A 22,136-nucleotide genomic window follows, 5' to 3' on the forward strand; every position below is an offset into this window, starting at 1 on the left:
AGTGCCCCGGGCAGTCAATGGACAGGTTTGTCTTTGGGAAAATGACTCTAAACTAAGTTTCTCTATGGTTATTTTCCATTGGATACATTACTGTGGGGTGGCATGAATCCTAGTGGTTAGAGAGTTGGGCCAGTAATCGAAAGGTTTCTGGATCAAATCCCAAAGCTGACAAGGAAAAAAATCTGTTGTTCTGCCACTGAACAAGGCAGTTAACCCACTGTTCCCCGGTTCGCCGTCATTGTAAATAAGAATTTGTTCTTAACTGACTTGCCTAGTTAAATAAAGGTTACACTGTGACAAAGGCTAAGATAGTATCAAGTGTGACCTTTGGTTTGAGCTTCATGTACACTATGGGTCAAATGTTTAAGAATATTCAAGGGTTTTTCTTTATTTTTACTATTTTCTATTTTCATCAAAACTATGAAATAACACATATGGAATCATGTAATGAACAGAAAGATTTGAGATTCTTCAAATAGCCACCCTTTGCCTTGATGACAGCCTTGCATACTCTTGCATTTTCTCAACCAGCTTCATGAGGTAGTCAGTCACCTGGAATGCATTTCAATTAACAGGTGTTAATCTTAAAAGTTAATTTGTGGAATTGATTTACTTCTAATGCGTTTGAGCCAATCAGTAGTGGTGTGACAAGGTAGGGGGGTATATAGAAGATAGCCCTATTTGGTAAAAGACCAAGTCCATATTATGGCAAGAACAGCTAAAATAAGCAAAGATAAAAGACAGTCCATCATTACTTTAAGACATGAAGATCAGTCAAACGGAAGATTTCAAGAACTTTGAAAGTTTCTACAAGTGCAGTTGCAAAAACCATCAAGCGCTATGATGAAACTGGCTCTAATGAGGACCGCCACAGGAATGGAAGACTCAGAGTTACCTGTGCTGGAGAGGATAAGTTCATTATAGTTACCAGCTTCAGAAATTGCAGCCCAAATAAATGCTTCACAGAGTTCAAGTAACAGACACATCTCAACATCAACTGTTCAGAAGAGACTGTGTGAATCAGGCCTTCATGGTCGAATTGCTGCAAAGTAACAACTACTTAAGGATACCAATAAGAAGAAGAGACTTGCTTGGGCCAAGCAACACAAGCAATGGACATTAGACAGGTGGAAATGTGTCCTTTGGTCTGGAGTTCAAATTGGACATTTTTGGTTCCAACCGCTGTGTCTTTGTGAGACGTGGAGTAGGTGAACGGATGATCTCTGCATGTGTATTTCCCACCGTAAAGCATGGATGAGGAGATGTTATGGTGTGGGGGGTCTTTGCTGGTGACACTCTCTGAGATTTATTTAGAATTCAAGGCACACTTAACCAACATGGCTACCACAGCATTCTGCAGCGATACGCCATCCTATCTGGTTTGGGCTTAGTGGGACTATCATTTGTTTTTCAACAGGACAACGACCCAACACACCTCCAGGCTGTGTAAGGGATATTTTACCAAGAAGGAGAGCGATAGAGTGCTGCATCAGATGACCTGGCCTCCACAATCCCCCGACCTCAACCAAATTTAAATGGTTTGGGATGAATCGGACCGGAGAGTGAAGGAAAAGCAGCTAACATACGCTCAGCATATGTGGGAACTCCTTCAACACTGTTAGAAAAGCATTCCAGGTGAAGTTGGTTAATAGAATGCCAAGAGTGTGCAAAGCTGTCATCAAGGAAAAGGGTGGCTATTTGAAGAATCTCAAATATAAAATATATTTTGATTTGTTTAACACTTTTTTGGTTACTACATGATTCCATATCTGTTATTTCATAGTTTTGATGTCTTCACTATTATTCTACAATGTAGAAAATAGTAAAAATAAAGAAAAACCCTTGGATGAGTTGGTGTTCTAAAACTTTTGACCGGTAGTGTAGTTCACAAAAAGTGTAGTCATTAAAACCCCTATGCACGGCCTCTTGGGATACGCAGTGGTTAAGGGCGCTATACTTCAGCTGCACCACCAGAGACTCTGGGTTTGCGCCCAGGCTCTGTCGTAACCGGCCGCGACCAGGAAGTCCGTGGGGCGACGCATAATTGGCCTAACGTCGTCCGGGTTAGGGAGGGTTTGGCCGGTAGGGAATCCTTGTCCTTGCATGACTTTCAACCTTCGTCTCTCCCGAGCCCGTACGGGAGTTGTAGCGATGAGACAAGATAGTAGCTACTAAACAATTGGATACCATGAAATTGGGGAGAAAAAGGGGTAAAATTCACACAAAAAAAGAAAGAAAACCTATGCACATAGGCCAGGATTTTATTTATTTTTGATGCATCAAGAAGTGACTATATAATGCAGATCTATGACTTTATATCAAAGAAAAATATGAAATATTTACTGAAATATTTATGAAGTTAGCACCTAATTTCAAAGGTGCTTTATTTTGGCTATTCTGATACCTCTTTTTACCCAAAAGACACAGCACAGCCTCATGGATGTTCTAGTCAGGATTCAGTGCTGTATTCTAGGTGTGTGTCTTTGAATGGGGAACTGATAAGAATACTTTTCTCCCATTTGGCAGGGACTCACATCCCCCCTCTACCCTGCTCCTTACTCCACCCAGTTGGACCGACACCATAGGAAACCGTCTAGACAAGGAAAAGCACACTCTGCCACAAAACGCTGGGGCTTCTGTGCTGCAGATAACAGGAAGTCTCCCCTTGTGACAGATGAATGTATGTGAGAGACATGAGGTCCCCTAATCGAAAGCAGTGAGTGACTCACATGACTGATTGGGACTGGTATTGAAGGCTCCTTTAACCGCAGAGGACCACGCCCTGCTTCTCATTCTAAAGCAGGTCCTCTTTAGCTATGTTTACATGTGTACATAGGACACATGAGCTCGTGAGCTAGTTCACATCAGACGAGATATCCATTTTTATTATCATCTCAAATGAAGACAGGTGAGTCGACCCAAGGTAATTGAGAAGATCTAACTAAGAGCTTCAGCTGTCTAAAGAAAAGTGTTCTGGTGTTCAAATCACTGTGGTGTCATTTGATGTGTTAAGGTGCTCTGTTACCTGCGGGAACAATGACGCGGCGCTCATTGGTGGTCATGTTGGGGGGAGCGATGTGCTTGTCCTCCAGGTAACTGCTGTAAGTGACAGGGGTGCTGCCCTCTCCTCCACTGGACAGCTTCCCGTTCTTCCCCACGCTGCATTCGTCAGGAGAGTTTCTGTCAGGACAAAACACAGAGGGGAGGAGTTGGGTCAGTCACAGGGAGGCGCAGTCATCCACATATGGGCGGAGTCAACCACACCTACAATGCTCATCAAGACTATTGGTTTACCTAACTGGTAACACTACACTGGAACATCTGTTAAAATACTGTTTATAAACCATTAGTAATTTGTTTGTAAACCGTTAGTAAAATGTTGGTTGATGATTATCTATCTGAATCTATGTATTATCCCATGCATTCATGTTGACCCAAAAATCTCCCCATAACATTGCTAGTGTGTGCCTTGATGCTCAAACAGAGGAGACCGTGTAATTGTGATGTCAACTCTCCTCCCACCATAGATTGCGAAACAAAGTATTCTCAGATTTTTCATATCTACCATTCCAATCCATTATTCTTTCAAATATCCCAGCTATGGCTGCAACCTGTGCCCCACAGCTCTCCTGAAGCCACATTAAAAGACGAATCTCCACTAAAATAAAGTGGAGGGAGGGAGGCGTGCCAGGGGCCCTGGGCCCCATAAGTGACCCCATTCCAAATGACTCTTCTGCCATTATCATAGCTTCTGATTCCCCTGGGGCGCGGCCACCAGATGGGATGGATTACCCATGGAATGTCATATAAATTCATATCAACCTGTTGTGGCCAAGATATGAACCATTTTGGAACCATTTCTTGGAATCTAAGTCATGTGTCAACCAACTGTTGGCCTCTCCTGACCCAGCCTTGATGGAGAATATGTCCTTGCCACGGGTACAGCCCCCAGATGCATGTGATTTGGGAATAGCTGTTTCAAAGTAAAAACACATACAAGTGATTTATTCTCAGATCTGCTGGAGGAGGGATTTTTTAATCCAGTCGTATTTCAATAATCTTAGTCCCAAAGATTACAGTAACTATTTTATGGCACTTTCATAAAGAGACATTTTATACTTCTTCTGTGAATTAATTGCCTATACTGCTGTTAGTCTCAGACTGTCCATTGACAAAATGTTGATGGCCAATTTATTTTTCCTACAGGATTATTCTTATAACCGGAATGATCCAGTTTCCAGATTGTAATGTTAACATGAGACTTTGAACTGAAATTACCACATTGCTGCAAAGTGGACCACCTTAAATACCTTGTTTTTCACTTGGCAGAAGTTCTGCCTCCCAAAGCGGGTCTCACTTGTGTCCATAAATGTTAGCAATTTGACTGCAGAAACTAGAGACCCCATTCAATGGGGTTCAGAAGGTCAACATAAAAAATCAGGTGAAAGCTTCACTACAAATATTTCCCGTGGAAGACAATAGCCGCTTTCAGCCAAACAGCATAACCTGAGTGATTGCCTTCCTCTTCCCAGAAGATGGAACTCTCATCATTAGGGAATCCATCATTAAGCCATAAAGATATGGTATCTGGATCTACGAGTTGAGCAAGGGGTGAGAGATGTCCAAGGTGTGACTTGTACTGAAAAGTCCCTCGGAATTTGTCTGATTGAAAAACATTCTGGCAGTTTGAGTTTGACAAAACAAATTGAAAAGAACGTCTGGTACTAAGCCAAAATAAAACGTTAAATATGAACAGGAAATTGGGGGGAATCAATGGTCTTATTTACTATCGCGACCCTGTTTTAAGGATCAAAACAAGCCTAGACCAATTAGTTTTATAGACCATTTGCTCATGCACAAATCATACTTTACATGCATTCCCAAAATGTAATGCACAATGCCCATACTTCTACAGTTTTTATCATATTTCATTTCAATCAATACAGAGAGAGCGAGAGAGAGAGAGAAAATAAGCAACAGAATTCATCTTTGCTAATTCAAAATGCATGCTTTTTTCTTGCGTCCCAGTTTCAGAAGAAAAACCAAGTATCTTTTGCAACTGGAGAGGGAGACAACGAGATTTCTTTTATGTAAACAATTTAAGCATGATTGAGGTTAACAGTTTGGGCAGAAGATCATACTACTGCACCCTTCCAAAATGTTATTGTGAAAGTATCTGATGTTCATTTGACTATGGAGAGCTGCCATGTCACCACATGTGCTGTTCGAAAAATATCACAAGAACTGGGGATGTTATCTATTATTGTGAAATGAATTGAGATTGTATTCAAAGGGCGGCGACTGTGGTAAATTTGAGCTAATTAGCCAAAACAAATTAACTATGTTGGGTTAGAATGTCTGACTGAAGATTAACGCAATGGGATCGATGGAAAACTAGTATATCTGTGTTTCTACTGTGGAAGTCTCAGTGTCTGTGTGTAGACACATGCATTTGTATGTGATGCAGCGAAGTGTGCTGCAGTTCAGCCCTGATTAGTGTGTGTGTGTGTGTGTGTGTGTGTGTGTGTGTGTGTGTGTGTGTGTGTGTGTGTGTGTGTGTGTGTGTGTGTGTGTGTGTGTGTGTGTGTGTCCGTGTCCGAGCCCATTGGACACAAGTTCACTTACTCTATTGTCTCCCACCCAGTATGAGTCACCATCAGAGGCTTACGGAGGCCAAGCAACTGTAAACTGCTCTCCACTGGGCCCAGACACATGCTAAAACACATTCAACCCTCTATCACTGTAGAGAGAAAGAAAGAGACAGATACAGAGAGGCAAAGACTAGAGACAGATATCAAGATAAGAATGAGCGAGAGAGAGAGAGACATAGCGAGGTAGACAGAAAGAACAAACAATCCAAGGGAATCCTAGCGTAGAGGAGTGCAGGCGTCTCGTCGACCTTGTCTTGAAGCTAACTTGTTCATTGTTCTCCAGGTTTGGGTCAGCTAATTAATCTGCCAAGAGGTTGGGCTCCCGGGCCCACTTCACTTCCCATAAACCCTGCTGCTGCTCACTGAGGGTACTGGGTGGGTGGGGAGGGGGGGGGGGGGGGTGGAGAGGGGCATGGGAGGGGAGGTCCACAAACCCATTAAATCCAGATAATGAGGGTAGCCTCAGGACCCCTGCTAGCCCCCATGTCAACATTCCCCGTAATAATTTCCATCGCTGAGGCTATCTGTCACCCAGCTGTACCCTTACGCAACCTCCCTTTTCTAAAGCTTCAGCCATAAAACCCCCATTGCCATGCCATGTAACACAATCTTTAAGATTATCAACTCTGGAAACTAGGACCAAACTCCTGGGATGTTGGAGTGCTTTGGAACACTCTGGGTTGAGCTTTGGGTCCCCAGATGCTAGCATACACATGGTGTGCGCACACACAGACACACACACACACACACACACCTGTCTTCCCCCCTCCAAACACACACATACATTTATGTGGCAGTACAGTAGGCCTCCCTCTAGTAGCCTAGTGAATGGAGGGGAGGATGGTGGTGTGTGCAGGAGCAGCAGTGTTGTCTGTGTTGATCTCCGCTGTAAATCTTCCTCTGCTCCCTGACTCGTCACTAATTGGAACAATCTTTCCCATGTCTCACAGCCAGATAAATAAGGCCCTCTGCCGGGCTGTCTGTGGGGAGGCCTGCTCCAAAGATGGAGATGGCTGTGTGGTGATTGGAGGGTGGCTAGATGGATGGAGGGGGGGTTCTTGCGCGTGTGAGATGTGTTAGAAATATGAATGCAGTGGCGGTCCTTCTATATTTTTTTGTGGTACAGCTGTTTTGAGTTTGGGTTTCCAACAGCAGCAACTCTGTCTTGGATTGGGTCTCAGGCAGCTTTGCCAGTTTTTTTTCACCCACTGAAAACCTCAGTCAAGTTCCTTGTCTGTTTGGCAAGTAGCTTGGCTGCTGGCTGTTACTGTGTAAGCCAGGCGAGACTCTTTACTATTGATGGGCGTAAACAGCAGACGTCCCTTTAACTGACTCTATACCACCGCATTGAATTTTCTGACCCCGTAATTCAAAATATTTACATTATGACGTTCGATTTCAGGCCGCATCGACCCACTTGTTTAAAGTACATTAATAGAAATGCAGACAATAGACAGGAAATCAGGTCCACAGGCAGCCTGGCTGCAGCCCAGTGCACAGTGGACCCCAGGGTGTAAAGCACTGTGTCACTTCGCCCCTTCTAATGCTAGCACTCTCCAGAGCTCACACGATATGGGCCAGACATATGTAAAAGTGAAGCTAAAAGTGGACTGCTGTACCTGTTGCCGTTGACTTGTCCACTGTTGCACTCCATCTTGATGGTGACGCGGGCGGGCGGCTGGGACAGCCAGTCCTGCTGGTGCACCCTGGGGCTCATCTTGGCCGTCTGGCCGTACTCGCTGGCCGCCGCCGCCGCCATCTCAGCCTTGGCGTGGTGGGGCGTTCCGTAGGTGCACTCGAACAGCGACTGGTCCTCACTCACCACCGACAACGCTTCCTGTACGCAGAAAGAAAGCGCAAAGACATATCCCTCTTAGATTTCTATTACAATCAAAGCTCCATTCACTTGGTTTACAATCAACTGGTTCAGATTCATTAAGTGTGGATTTTGGCATGAACCGAGTATGATTGATTTGTGATCCTAGGGGCTCTGCTCAAATTGCAGGTAATTTGGGACCGGTCTGTGATTTAAACCCTAAGCTCTATGCACATATGTGGTGGATATAACATTAGATTGCAGTCTGATGAATACCTCCTTGTGAGCTCATTGTTTTGTGGGTAAAATGGCAGACAGAATGACCCCTGGAAAACTCACCTGAAAACCAGGCCCCCTCATTATAGAGGGATTACCATGGCCAGTAAAAGTGCTCCAGTTTCATTCACTTCTACCTGGGTTGAATTAGAGCACAGAAGTATACGCTATGATTAAACCAGCTGGGTGTCTACCAGGCTCTATATGATCGACAACATGGGCAAAGAGTACCAATATTAACCAACCTGACCCTCTAAACTACCACATGCTAACCCTCTTGATCATTAACGTTTCACAGGCATTTTGTCCAACTTTTTGTCTTCCTCACAGGACAATTGCTACATCCTGGCATCACAGGTCTGAGGTAAGTTCACCCGGTGCCATCTAGATGGGATAGGCCTCCTAAAGAGTCTGGGTTACTTCCTGTAATTTTTTGGGATGTTTTCCCCTCTATTTATACAGGTTATTCATATTGAAATTAAATATATTTTACATGAGAAATCTGTTAGGTTCCCCTGCTAGCCACTGTCGCCCAAAGCCTGCTTTAAGGGGTTTACACTTTTGATTTCTAATTAAATATTCTGTGCCAATGGCATAAAAAAGTTCAAAATCAACAAACATTTTATTAAGACCCCCAATTTAGCTGTAGAAAGACCTGAGAGTTAAAAAAAAAAATCCAGGTATTCTTTAGGTTATTGGGTTAGGTCAAGGCATTCTAAGCATATTCAGCCATTCTTGGGGGAAATGTAATTTGAGACTCTACTTCAACTTTCATTCCAACATCCATTTGTTGTGATGTCAGGAGACCACAGTGCAGACCACACTCATGATTATCTCATCACTGGGTATACTCCCTGTAACCACAAGGCCTCAGTCAGGTCCCCATGTGTCCTTCATCCAAGAAAGATGGAATCATATGCAATTCAAAACGCTTTTAGGATTTGTACATTTAAAGATTAAAAGCATGTTCTAGCCAAGGAGTTAATTAAATCTTGATTAATCTAGTGTTTATCCTTCATTTATTTCAAAGCCATTCCTGTCTCCTCCCATCAACCTCAAATGAATGGGATCCAACAGTAAAAATCCATTCAACACCAATGACTAACACAAACACATATTTTCCCACAAATGCCATGACATGGCAACCTGTCTCTAATTTTCCCAGTATTGTTCATAAAATCTCTTAGCCAAATCCTGTATTGCTACATATACCTCAGAGGGCTTCCATCTGAGTCTAACACCAACCCTTCTCTTCTCTTTTTCCTCTGAGCTCGTCAGCCCTTCTCAACCTGCCCTCCTCTCTCTCTCTCGTGGAAGGAGTGCCCCTCCAACATCTCGGTGTAAGTGACCCACCCTGATCTCAAATCACTTAGGAGGAAAAGGAAGCTGTGTCGGAAAGCAGATTAATCTAGTGGGGACTGGTCCTCCCTGATATGTCAGCTGCAAACCACATTACAGAGCAGGCTCGGCTCATTGACCGTCATCTGAGAGCGGGTCCAGGGGTTAGAGATAGAGGAGAGCAGAGCATAATATACACGAGGTGACCCCAGCCAGCATGAATAAGGGGCACACACACACAGCTTTTGTTCACCCAATGCAAACAAAACAAAACCACATCCATTCACAGCTAATGTTCAGCCACACAGCTCCATACTTCCTGAGCTTTGATCCTATGGAAAAGACCATAAAGCCAGGAACTGACCAAAAAACAACCAAATGATAGGCCACAAAGAGATCCATCATCAATCACAGCTGGGATTTCTGATAGATGTGTAGCCATCGAGTGCCATTTTAATGTAACGCTGTTTACATTGTGTCCGGGAACAATTTAGAGATTTAAGATTTAGATGTGATCACCCTGTTGCAGGAGAACTTGCCTGAAATGTAGAAAATGCTAAACTTGTACTGTATTTGAGGTTTAAAAAGGCTTCAGAAGTTTGTCATTTCCACTATGAAAATTCAGAGTTGATTTACCCTTATGAAAAATGTATCAACCCCTACAAAAATGCCCACTAATTATAATCCACATAATGATTCACATTTCTTGTTGCTGTAGGACTATTATTTTCCTGCTGTAGCAAACTGGATCAATTTAAGATCCTACAACTGTAAACACTGGAAACCAGTTATAAAATATTTGGCCATCCTGAAGCCAACAGAAATATGTGACAAAATAACATGACACTAAATACTAGATTTGGCGATCACAACATAGAGAAGATTCAGATATTCCATAAACACCAAGACAAAATGAAGCAAACATAATTTGCCTTTAGATTTAAACTAAACTAGCTTAGATCACAACAACACAAGAGTCTGGCCAGGTCTCCATCTTGCCCCAACTCAGTACAGTACATTCCTCTAAGGTCCATTATTCCTCTTCTACGGAAAGTGAGAGATAGTTTCACAACCTTAGTGTCATGGTCAAAGAAAATGGGAAGAATGAGGCTGTGCTGAGCCCAGTTTTCCTACCGAACAGTGTCCACCATAGAATAAGTCATATACAGTGCCTTGCGAAAGTATTCGGCCCCCTTGAACTTTGCGACCTTTTGCCACATTTCAGGCTTCAAACATAAATATATAAAACTGTATTTTTTTGTGAAGAATCAACAACAAGTGGGACACAATCATGAAGTGGAACAACATCTATTGGATATTTCAAACTTTTTTAACAAATCAAAAACTGAAAAATTGGGCGTGCAAAATTATTCAGCCCCCTTAAGTTAATACTTTGTAGCGCCACCTTTTGCTGCGATTACAGCTGTAAGTCGCTTGGGGTATGTCTCTATCAGTTTTGCACATCGAGAGACTGAAATTCTTTCCCATTCCTCCTTGCAAAACAGCTCGAACCTCAGTGAGGTTGGATGGAGAGCATTTGTGAACAGCAGTTTTCAGTTCTTTCCACAGATTCTCGATTGGATTCAGGTCCGGACTTTGACTTGGCCATTCTAACACCTGGATATGTTTATTTTTGAACCATTCCATTGTAGATTTTGCTTTATGTTTTGGATCATTGTCTTGTTGGAAGACAAATCTCCGTCCCAGTCTCAGGTCTTTTGCAGACTCCATCAGGTTTTCTTCCAGAATGGTCCTGTATTTGGCTCCATCCATCTTCCCATCAATTTTAACCATCTTCCCTGTCCCTGCTGAAGAAAAGCAGGCCCAAACCATGATGCTGCCACCACCATGTTTGACAGTGGGAATGGTGCGTTCAGGGTGATGAGCTGTGTTGCTTTTACGCCAAACATAACGTTTTGCATTGTTGCCAAAAAGTTCAAAAAGCTCAATTTTGGTTTCATCTGACCAGAGCACCTTCTTCCACATGTTTGGTGTGTCTCCCAGGTGGCTTATGGCAAACTTTAAACAACACTTTTTATGGATATCTTTAAGAAATGGCTTTCTTCTTGCCACTCTTCCATAAAGGCCAGATTTGTGCAATATATGACTGATTGTTGTCCTATGGACAGAGTCTCCCACCTCAGCTGTAGATCTCTGCAGTTCATCCAGAGTGATCATGGGCCTCTTGGCTGCATCTCTGATCAGTCTTCTCCTTGTATGAGCTGAAAGTTTAGAGGGACGGCCAGGTCTTGGTAGATTTGCAGTGGTCTGATACTCCTTCCATTTCAATATTATCGCTTGCACGGTGCTCCTTGGGATGTTTAAAGCTTGGGAAATCTTTTTGTATCCAAATCCGGCTTTAAACTTCTTCACAACAGTATCTCGGACCTGCCTGGTGTGTTCCTTGTTCTTCATGATGCTCTCTGCGCTTTTAACGGACCTCTGAGACTATCACAGTGCAGGTGCATTTATACGGAGACTTGATTACACACAGGTGGATTGTATTTATCATCATTAGTCATTTAGGTCAACATTGGATCATTCAGAGATCCTCACTGAACTTCTGGAGAGAGTTTGCTGCACTGAAAGTAAAGGGGCTGAATCATTTTGCACGCCCAATTTTTCAGTTTTTGATTTGTTAAATAAATATCCAATAAATGTCGTTCCACTTCATGATTGTGTCCCACTTGTTGTTGATTCTTCACAAAAAAATACAGTTTTATATCTTTATGTTTGAAGCCTGAAATGTGGCAAAGGGTCGCAAAGTTCAAGGGGGCCGAATACTTTCGCAAGCCACTGTAATGTACACATTCAGGGAGGTCCTCTATGGGAGCGTGTAGTGGAGTTCCAGGGGCTGCAGCATGGCCGTCTGGGTAGGGAAATTAACTGCTGACCAGAGGGCAGCTGGTTCAAATCAGAACTTGAGCCCCTCTGAGGCAGTATAGTAAATTACCCTCCATAAATATTGTGCTTTATAAGTGGAAATTGGTATAGTAAACTTAATTTCACCTCATATAATGTTGTGTATATCACATTTAACAACAGTCAAAATCATGTTAGCCTGAGCTGGTTTACAGTACTTTATGGTGGACATTTTGTCCTAAAAGAATTCTTCCTAAACATGCTCCAGTGTCTCCAGGGTGATTCTGACCTTATAAAGTGACATAGAGAGCCATATTCACAGTGTATGAGTAGCTCTAGTCCTGTACTCCCTCTCAATGGAGCCATTGGACCCATTCATGGAGAATGTCCCAGGCAGCTTTCCCAATGAGACATGGTGTGGTGTGGCTGAAGACAGGAAGCTCCCCTTCTCCCAGCATTTCCTGTGTTTAAAGTTCCTTTTAGGGGGAGGGATATCGGGAGGTGGGGAGCGCATAACAGGAAGTGCTCATCGTTGGCATTTTGATTGTGGCTGAGATTTGGAACACTAATGGAGTTGATGGCCGGATGAAGAGAGGGAGAAATAGAAAGAGGGAGTGGGAGGGAGTTCGCCCTGCAATTTCTACACAGCAGGCCATTGGGCAGTTCACCGCAGGTTGGCGTTTATTTTAGTCTTGTCCTGGAGGCAGAACTGAGCAATTTCCCCTTAGATAGGCCAGCTGCAACATTGGCAATTGTAATAATTCGCTTTTTGGTCTAAAGGGTTAGGGTTAAGGTTAGGTTTGAAATCAGATGTCATGGCTTTGTGGTATGAGAGCTAGTGACCACTTTGCAGGGCTGCCTCCAGAACAAGATGCAGTAACATCAGTAGTGCAGGTTATGGCCTTCAATCGGGGGCAGCCATTCTGGATGTTGTTTTAGCAGCTCCCTCCCTGATTCCACCAATTAAGACCACCTTAATTTTCATTTGGTCAGACAGGCAATATTGGGGTGTCCTACTATGAATTGACAGAGACAAAACTTCCCAGTCCAAAACACAAGATCTGTTATTTTTCAAACAGGAAGAACACCTGTGTTACGTTTCCACGAAAGCCGTTTTGTTAGCATTGAAAAGCAGTCTGATGTGTACATGACTGCTGGAAAACATGTTTTGTTTCGCAATAGGATACCACATAGAGAATGTTTTTGCCTAGTAGAGATCCTATGATGAATAACTTCCAGGGGCCTTGATTTGGCAGTAACACGTGTTATGGAGAAAGAGACGGAGCTTATGTGTGAAACTATAGTACAGGATGAAACTTGGAACGTAAAAAGCCTGGAGAGTTTCAATTTGAAAAATGATGGGTATTTTTATTTCCATAGGTCAGTGACAAAGGTTGGCCAGAGCCTCAGACCTCACAAAGACACAGAGGTTGGTTGGCCACAACTTCCTGGATCCCCCTCTGGTATGTGTATTACACACACATATACACACTATCTGCATTGTTTGCCTCAGTTCTGTCCATAGGCGGGCATGATAAACTGTTTTGTTTGTGTCCTGATATCCTGATGTGGTTGACTCAATGAACTGAATGCTACACTCTTCATTGTGTAATTAATTGTACATTGTATTACGTGTATTTCTATTTTTTTTTAAACACATTTAGGATTAAAGAAGTGGCTATGGACCAGCAAAGTTAACAGGTTGGTCTACCAAGAACATTTATGATTGGTAAGGGATGAGAACTGTTCTCTGATTTTTTTCTCACTTATGTTCTGTGAACATTGCTTTCTAGGTGTGTACTATATACTAGAGGACCCAACTCACTGACCCCAGGTGAACTGTCTAAGATTATAGACTGTCCTCTGGTGCCATAACGTGTCTTCAAGCTGAGAATAGTGTGACTAGTGTGACACTATCAAAACAACATGACGCAGCTTTTCAGTTGGTTGCGTTATGCTCATTTCAGCAAAACTATTCCCCAATCGTCTTGTGCTATTGTGACAGAGACTATCTATGTCAGTTGTTCAGAATACTGTTATAGTCATCCATAATAATCTCAATCAGTTGCAATGAAGTTTACCACCACCAAAGCTGTTCCACAAAAAGCCAGCCAGTGCATCGAGAAGGCGTTTATAAACAGTAGTCACTCTCCTCTCTGCCTGGGACTTCAACTCAACCACGGTCCCAGTGCCACAATATCACGGGTCACAAAGGAGCAAGCTCCCTCGCCAAACATTTGGGTTCTACTTCCAAACTGTACCTGTTTGCATTGAATACCAGCAAGACAGCTGATTATGTAATTATGGCTTCCCTGCTTTTGTTTTATTGCTCACACTGTGATTTGGCTGTAAACATCTTGTGCTGCCACTGGCAGACACAGAGGGTGGACATATTAGACGCCATGTTGAATTAGGTTTGCAGGTGACTGACTCCCTAGCAGGACTCTAAATTAAAACATGTAATGCGTAGCACTGGAGCTCCCAACTTTAAAGTTAGGAGCACAACATAAAATGTAGGAGCACCAGAAAAAATATTTTTGTTATATTGATTGAGATATAGCCTATGAGTTCCAGCTACTTATGAAGCATGTTGTGCCCTAGATTATTTGATTATTATAAAAAGCAAAAAATGCTTTTGTCCTCTGTCCATTGTCTAATTGGTGTTGTTACAGTAACTACACAGGGGTAATTACTTGATAGACTAACACTAGGATAGCCATGTCAAAGTATTAACTATTTACTACTACTAGTTACCATTCATTTTGATTATGATGTTAACATAGGCATTAATGCAACAATAACAGTAGCATGATAAAATGTCTTCAGAGAATTTAAACCTCCCATTATTTCAGTTCCTTCAGCACAGGATTGCATTTTTCATTTCAAAGTATAATTTTCGCAGATGGTTCTTTGACAAGACAAATACCTATGATTCAACCCCCCCCCCCCCCCCACCCCAAAAAGACCAATACATAAGAATTTCAATTTATTTTTCTTATTCTTATTCTATTATGTTTCAAAAACATAATAGACGTTAAAATTGGTGCCTCTCCATAATGGATCAAATGTTCAAGAAATGTAAATTCCTGTTTGTTTCATTTGTTTGTAAGACAAGCCAGGTCAAATCAATTCAGCGTCCGAAAGTACGAAATCTCAGATTTTGTCATTAACCCAAAGATTTTTGAAACCGTACAACCCATCCGCATAGGAAAAAGGAAATTTGCAAGGAAATCTTGTCGCACCTCTATGGCAGAAGGGTGTTACCCTTCGCCTGCCTGGTCAGTGTTTCTTTAAAGTGCCACGAAAACTAAAACAATGCCCAAGCACTACAGAAAATAACCAATAAAAAGCCAAAACTTTGGCGAAAAAAAAAACATTTTTTACTTACCTTAATGGTGCTGGCCATATTTGTTCAGGACCTCTCAGTCCTGGTAAAATACACTGGTATAAATTCTAATATAATTTTTTTCTGGACAGCAAGCTAGTTGAGGTTCCACTAAGCGGTGTTTGGAGCGGATGAGATTGTGCTAACGTTGGGAAGTGAAGTCAGCCAATAGCAGGAAGAGGTTTCTATTGGTTCTGGCCACCGCAACTCGAAGAAACAGGATATTTGGGAGAGAGGAGATAAGAAGGGCTAAAAACAATGTTGTTATTCTTGATGATGTGTGTTAGTAGTTTTTATTTTTAAGTAAGGAGGGGTAAGGTTGTAGAGGGGAGACTAACTAAAGGCTGATCTAAGAGTAGGTTCTCTACTGAGGCAGGCAGATGTGAAGTGTGTGTGTGTGTGTGTGTCACACACATAAACCGGTGACAGGATGCAAATGTCTGATCATACGATCCATACTTGATACGCTTGCCTGCCATGTGCCTCTATAGATGGCTACAGTGAGTACAGCACCAACCTCTCTTGCACAGAGCACTCAACACTGTTAAGATAATTTCACCACTTTAGAAAAAGGGGCATTTCAACATTACTACACTTAAACCATTTTTTAAATCAGGTTTAAGTATATTCCAGTAGAAATTAACCTTTATAAACTCACTTAAATAACAGGTTACATGTATGCGTCAATTTAGTAGGCTACCTGCATAATAAACAGAAAAACTGAATGTCCACACAATGAATGAATATTAATTGAATGGAGAATGAGATGTGAGCAGCCCGGCCCTCCTTTCTTCAGGGGGGTCTGGTTGGGTCTGGATACTAGAGGTGAGAAAGCAGCAAACCTGAGCAGGCCTGATAAGGAGGTGAAGTCAAGGAGAAAGTCAAAGAGAAAGTAAGAGAGGAAATCAGAGCACAGCCTGACATCCTGCTGCCGACCTCTGTCAAAACACACCCGTGACTGACCACCCCTGGTCCTGTACGTTGATTACACGCACACATACAAAAAACACACACACAAACAGGCAGGGGCAGACCCACTGCACTGTGACCTCTGACTTGTGACCACTCTCAGGTGTACAGTTGAACCACAGTTCAGAACAGAAAGCCCTCGAGGTAGTACTCCATTCAACTGACCACTGTGAGGCCCAGGGCCATAGCCAGGGTCAAAAATTCTGTGTCCTTATATGTAGCTAAAGCCGTGAGGTTCACAGTGTTTGTAAACCGATCGTGGCGTGGCATCATATCATTTACACAGAGGAATTATTTTCCAAGATGGCGTAATAGTAGGACGTGTGTGTTTGTCTTTGTCTTATCCAGTGTAAATAGCCGGTCTTTTTCGTATATATCTTCATCTCACTTTCTATCTACGAACTAAATATACTTTCCTGCAACCCGCCTCACCCAATGTGGTACGGATCAGCCTCACCCAGAGCATATCAGACTGCTTCTCTCTACCACATCACCGGATTCCTGCCGCCCTGGATCATTACACCGGATTATCACAGCTAGCTAGCTGCAAACGAGTGACTACTGTTAGCTAACGCCTCTGTCCCGAAGCAAGCACCAGCTAGCCTTAATTTATTTATTTTTATTTCACCTTTACTTAACCAGGTAGGCAAGTCGAGAACAAGTTCTCATTTACAATTGCGACCTGGCCAAGATAACGCAAAGCAGTTTGACACATACAACACAGAGTTACACATGGAGTAAAACAAACAGTCAATAATACAGTAGAAAAATAAGTCTATATACAATGTGAGCAAATGAGGTGAGATAAGGGAGGTAAAGGCAAAAAAGGCCATGGTGGCGAAGTAAATACAATATAGCAAGTAAAACACTGGAATGGTAGATTTGCAGTGGAAGAATGTGCAAAGTAGAGATAGACATAATGGGGTGCAAAGGAGCTAAATAAATAAATACAGTAGGGGGAGAGGTAGTTGTTTGGGCTAAATTATAGATGGGCTATGTACAGGTGCAGTAATCTGTGAGCTGCTCTGTCAGCTGGTGCTTAAAGCTAGTGAGGGAGATAAGTGTTTCCAGTTTCAGAGATTTTTGTAGTTCGTTCCAGTCATTGGCAGCAGAGAACTGGAAGGAGAGGCGGCCAAAGGAAGAATTGGTGTTGGGGGTGATCAGAGAAATATACCTGCTGGAGTGCGTGCTACAGGTGGGTGCTGCTATGGTGACCAGCAAGCTGAGATAAGGGGGGACTTGTAGATGACCTGGAGCCAGTGGGTTTGGCGACCAGTATGAAGCGAGGGCCAGCCAACGAGAGCGTAGAGGTCGCAGTGGTGGGTAGTATATGGGGCTTTGGTGACAAAACAGATGGCACTGTGATAAACTGCATCCAATTTATTGAGTAGAGTATTGGAGGCTATTTTGTAAATGACATCGCTGAAGTCGAGGATCGGTAGGATGGTCAGTTTTACAGCATGAGTGAAGGATGCTTTGTTTTGCGAAATAGGAAGCCAATTCTAGAAATAACTTTGGATTGGAGATGTTTGATGCGAGTCTGGAAGGAGAGTTTACAGTCTAACCAGACACCTAGGTATTTGTAGTTGTCCACATATTCTAAGTCAGAACCATCCAGAGTAGTGATGTTGGATGGGCGGGCAGGTGCAGGCAGCGATTGGTTGAAGAGCATGCATTTAGTTTTACTTGTATTTAAGAGCAATTGGAGGCCACGAGAGTTGTATGGCATTGAAGCTCATCTGGAGGGTTGATAAGTGTCCAAAGGGACAGAAGTATACAGAATGGGTTTGTCTGCGTAGAGGTGGATCAGAGACTCACCAGCAGCAAGAGCGATATCATTGATGTATACAGAGAAAAGAGTCGGTCCAAGAATTGAACCCTGTGGCACCCCCATAGAGACTGCCAGAGGCCCGGACAACAGGCCCTCCGATTTGACACACTGAACTCTCAGAGAAGTAGTTGGTGAACCAGGTACTACGCACGCCTGTGAAGAGGGAACGCAACAAACACCCTACTACAACTCAACTCCCCGTGAAGTGAAAGAGGTATGGGACTGTAGGTGCGAGTAAAGATGACAAAGGCAGAGAGGAAGGAATTTATTCTGTCACACGGTAATAGGGGGAAAAGGGGCTGGACGGAACCAAAGCAAAGAAAGTAAATCTCAAAGCCCTTTCTCCTACCTTACCTGCCTACCCACTATTTACCTAATTTAGCACCACCTGGTGCCCTTACTAAAATACATAGGGTGGTCCGCCCAGGTCTTACCTAGTGTGCCTAGACAGTGAATATACTACAGGTATATGTATATTTCCGCGGGCCTCTTGCCTAAGCACTCCCTAGTTACCTTCCCCTTCCCCCCTGGGAACAAATTAAACAGAATTTTACAAACAATTTCACAATCAAAAACAGTCCTTTTGTCATAGACATACCTTAGTAGGATCGGCTACAAAATACTGGCAACAAATTATACCACTGCGCAACAACGAAAACAGGACATACTAATCATCTCCCTCTGAGAACAACCAACACATTATATAACCCACAGCCATCAGCCTCCTCTCTCAGCAATCATCTCTCTATAGCACAATCAAACTCTCTCCTGAGCAACAGAACACTTGCTTATATAGCTTCAGAAGGAATTGATAATTGGAGACAGCTGCGTCCTGACGAGGGGGCGGGGTAAGCTCTCCAATCAATGGGGGCCAACCAATCAGCTGCTTGGGGAGAATTCAGGAAGCCTAGGGAAGGTAACATCAGGAGAGGCAATCATTTGAGAAAACAAGGCTATCGAGTCTGCCGATGAGGATGTGGTGATTGACAGAGTCGAAAGCCTTGGCCAGGTCAATGAATACGGATGCACAGTATTGTTTCTTATCGATGGCGGTTAAGATATTGTTTAGGACCTTGAGCATAGCTGAGGTGCACAAATGACCAGCTCTGAAAACCAGATTGCATAGCAGAGAAGGTATGGTGGGATTCGAAATGGTCGGTAATCTGTTTGTTGACTTGGCTTTCGAAGACCTTAGAAAGGCAGGGTAGGATAGATATAGGTCTGTAGCAGTTTGGGTCAGGAGTGACCGCAGCTGCTTTCCAATCTTTGGGAATCTCAGACGACACGAGAGAGAGTTTGAACAGGCTAATAGGGGTTGCAACAATTTCGGCAGATCATTTTAGAAAGAAAGGGTCCAGATTGTCTAGCCCGGCGGATTTGTAGGGGTCCAGATTTTGCAGCTCTTTCAGAACATCAGCTGACTGGATTTGGGAGAAGGAAAAATGGGGAAGGCTTGGGCGAGTTGCTGTGGGGGGTGCAGTGCTGTTGACCGGGGTAGGGGTAGCCAGGTGGAAAGCATGGCCAGCCGTAGAAAAATGCTTATTTAAATTCTCAATTACAGTGGATTTATCGGTGGTGACAGTATTTCCTATCCTCAGTGCAGTGGGCAGCTGGGAGGAGGTGTTTTTATTCTCCATGGACTTTACAGTGTCCCAGAACCTTTTTGAGTTTGTGTTGCAGGGAGCAAATTTCTGCTTGAAAAAGCTAGCCTTGGCTTTTCTAAATGCCTGTGTATATTGGTTCCTAGCTTCCCTGAAAAGTTGCATATCATGGGGGCTGTTCGATGCTAATGCAGAACGCCATAGGATGGTTTTGTGTTGGTTAAGGGCAGTCAGGTCTGGAGAGAACCAAGGGCTATATCTATTGCTGGTTCTAAATTTCTTGAATGGGGCATGCTTATTTAAGATGGTGAGGAAGGCATTTTTTTTAAATAACCAGGCATCCTCTACTGACGGGATGAGATCAATATCCTTCCAGGATACCCCAGCCAGGCCTTGAGCTAGCCTCGAGCTAGGCCCATATACCAGCTAATTCTTGGGCTACAATACCTTCTTTGCCAATTGGCCTGGACCCTTTATTGTCGACACGGAACCCCACAGATCCATCACGACTGGACTGCCGACGTGATCGGCCGATGTGGTCTTAACAGGCTATTCTGTTACGATGTTGCCGAAAAACCATCTACTATCCCCGGCCCGCTAGCTTTTCTGAGCGCTGTGTCTCCTGCTTGCATAGTGTAGTAGTGACTACTGAACGGCACCCTGACTCACCTATTGCTGCTCTTTTGACCCTATGATCACTCGGCTACACAGCTGATGCCCCCTGGACTGTTTCAATAACACGGTACCTCATTTTGTTTACCTGTCGGCCCCAGCCTCAAACTCAGGTCCTGTATGTACCTAACTGACCCGCTCTGCCCATTCATCGCCATTTACCCATTGTTGTCTTAGCTCTCCTGATCAACACCTGTTATTGCTTTATGTCTCTCTCTAATGTCAATATGTCTAGTCTACTGCTGTCTTGGCTAGTTCTTATTGTTTTATTTCACTGTAGAGCCCTCAGTCCCGCTCAAAATGCCTTAGATGGCTCTTTTGTCCCAACCCACACACATGCGGAGACCTCACCTGGCTTAACTGGTGCCTCTAGAGACGAAATCTCTCTCATCATCACTCAACGCCTAGGTTTACCTCCACTCTACTCACATCCTACCATACCATTGTCTGTACATTATGCCCTGAATCTATTCTACAACGCCCAGAAATCTGCTCCTTTTATTCTCTGTCCCCAACGCACTAGACGACCAGTCCTTATCCTACTCCTCCTCTGTTCCTCTTGTGATGTAGAGGTTAACCCAGGCCCTGTAGCCCCCAGTTCCACTCCTATTCCCCAGGCGCTATCATTTGTTGACTTCTGTAACCGTAAAAGCCTTGGTTTCATGCATGTTAACATCAGAAGCCTCCTCCCTAAGTTTGTTCTATTCACTGCTTTAGCACACTCCGCCAACCCTGATGTCCTTGCCATGTCTGAATCCTGGCTTAGGAAGGCCACCTGTAGAGAGAGCCTGCAGAGTTATGTCATGCTATTCAGGTCTGTGCCCAAATAGTTTGAGCTTCTACTTTTAAAAATCCACCTTTCCAGAAATCAGTCTCTCACTGTTGCAGCTTGTTATAGTTATAGACCCTCAGCACCCCAGCTGTGCACTGGACACCATATGTGAATTAATTGCCCCCCTTTATCTTCAGAGTTTGTACTGTTAGGTGACCTAAACTGGGATATGCTTATCACCCCAGCAGTCCTACAATCTAAGCTAGATGCCCTCAATCTCACCCAAATTATCAAGGAACCTACCAGGTACAACTCTAAATCCGTAAACACGGGCACCCTCATAGATATCATCCTGACCAACCTGCCCTCTAAATACAACTCTGCTGTCTTCAACTAGGATCTCAGCGATCACTGCCTCATTGCCTGAGTCCGTAATGGGTCCCCGGTCAAATGACCAGAGGATCACTGTCAAACGCTCCCTAAAAGAAAAGCAGGCCTTTCTAATCGACCTGGCCCGAGTATCCTGGAAGGATATTGACCTCATTCTGTGAGTAGAGGATGCCTGGTTGTTCTTTAAAAGTGCTTTCCTCACCATCTTAAATAAGCATGCCCCATTCTAAAATGTGAATTAAGAACAGATATAGCCCTTGTTTCACTCCAGACTTGACTGCCCTTGACCAGCACAAAGACATCCTGTGGCGTACTGCATTATCAGTGAATAGCTCCCGGGATATGCAACTTTTCAGGGAAGTCAGGAACCAACATACACAGGCAGTTAGGAAAGCAAAGGCTAGCTTTTTCAAACAAATTAGCATCCTGTAGCACAAACTCCAAAAAGTTATGGGACACTGTAAAGTCCATGGAGAATAAGAGCACCTCCTCCCAGATGCCCACTGCACTGAGGCTAGGAAACACTATCACCACCGATTAATCTACAATAATCGAGAATTTCAATAAGCATTT

At 43.5% G+C, this 22,136-nt stretch overlaps 1 protein-coding gene across 12 annotated transcripts in view; it reads right to left on the reverse strand.

The window, feature by feature from the left end:
* LOC110533560 (ETS transcription factor ERG) overlaps positions 1 to 22,136 on the reverse strand; it is a 77,287-nt gene that overhangs the window by 8,257 nt on the left and 46,894 nt on the right. For 8 of the 12 annotated variants that reach the window (XM_021617897.3, XM_090186250.1, XM_021617896.3 and 5 more), the window contains 2 exons: positions 7,271 to 7,488; positions 3,026 to 3,180 (listed from right to left, as the gene is read on the reverse strand). In XM_021617897.3, coding sequence (XP_021473572.3) covers positions 3,026 to 3,180; positions 7,271 to 7,488 — 373 coding nt within the window. Of the gene's footprint in view, positions 1 to 3,025; positions 3,181 to 7,270; positions 7,489 to 15,331; positions 16,300 to 22,136 lie in introns of those variants that run through there. The other 4 variants (XM_090186251.1, XM_090186249.1, XM_021617895.3 and 1 more) reach the window with 2 other exon arrangements.

This window comes from Oncorhynchus mykiss, chromosome 10 (assembly GCF_057628025.1).
Source record: "Oncorhynchus mykiss isolate SJ-2025 chromosome 10, ASM5762802v1, whole genome shotgun sequence".
Lineage (NCBI taxonomy): Eukaryota > Metazoa > Chordata > Actinopteri > Salmoniformes > Salmonidae > Oncorhynchus > Oncorhynchus mykiss.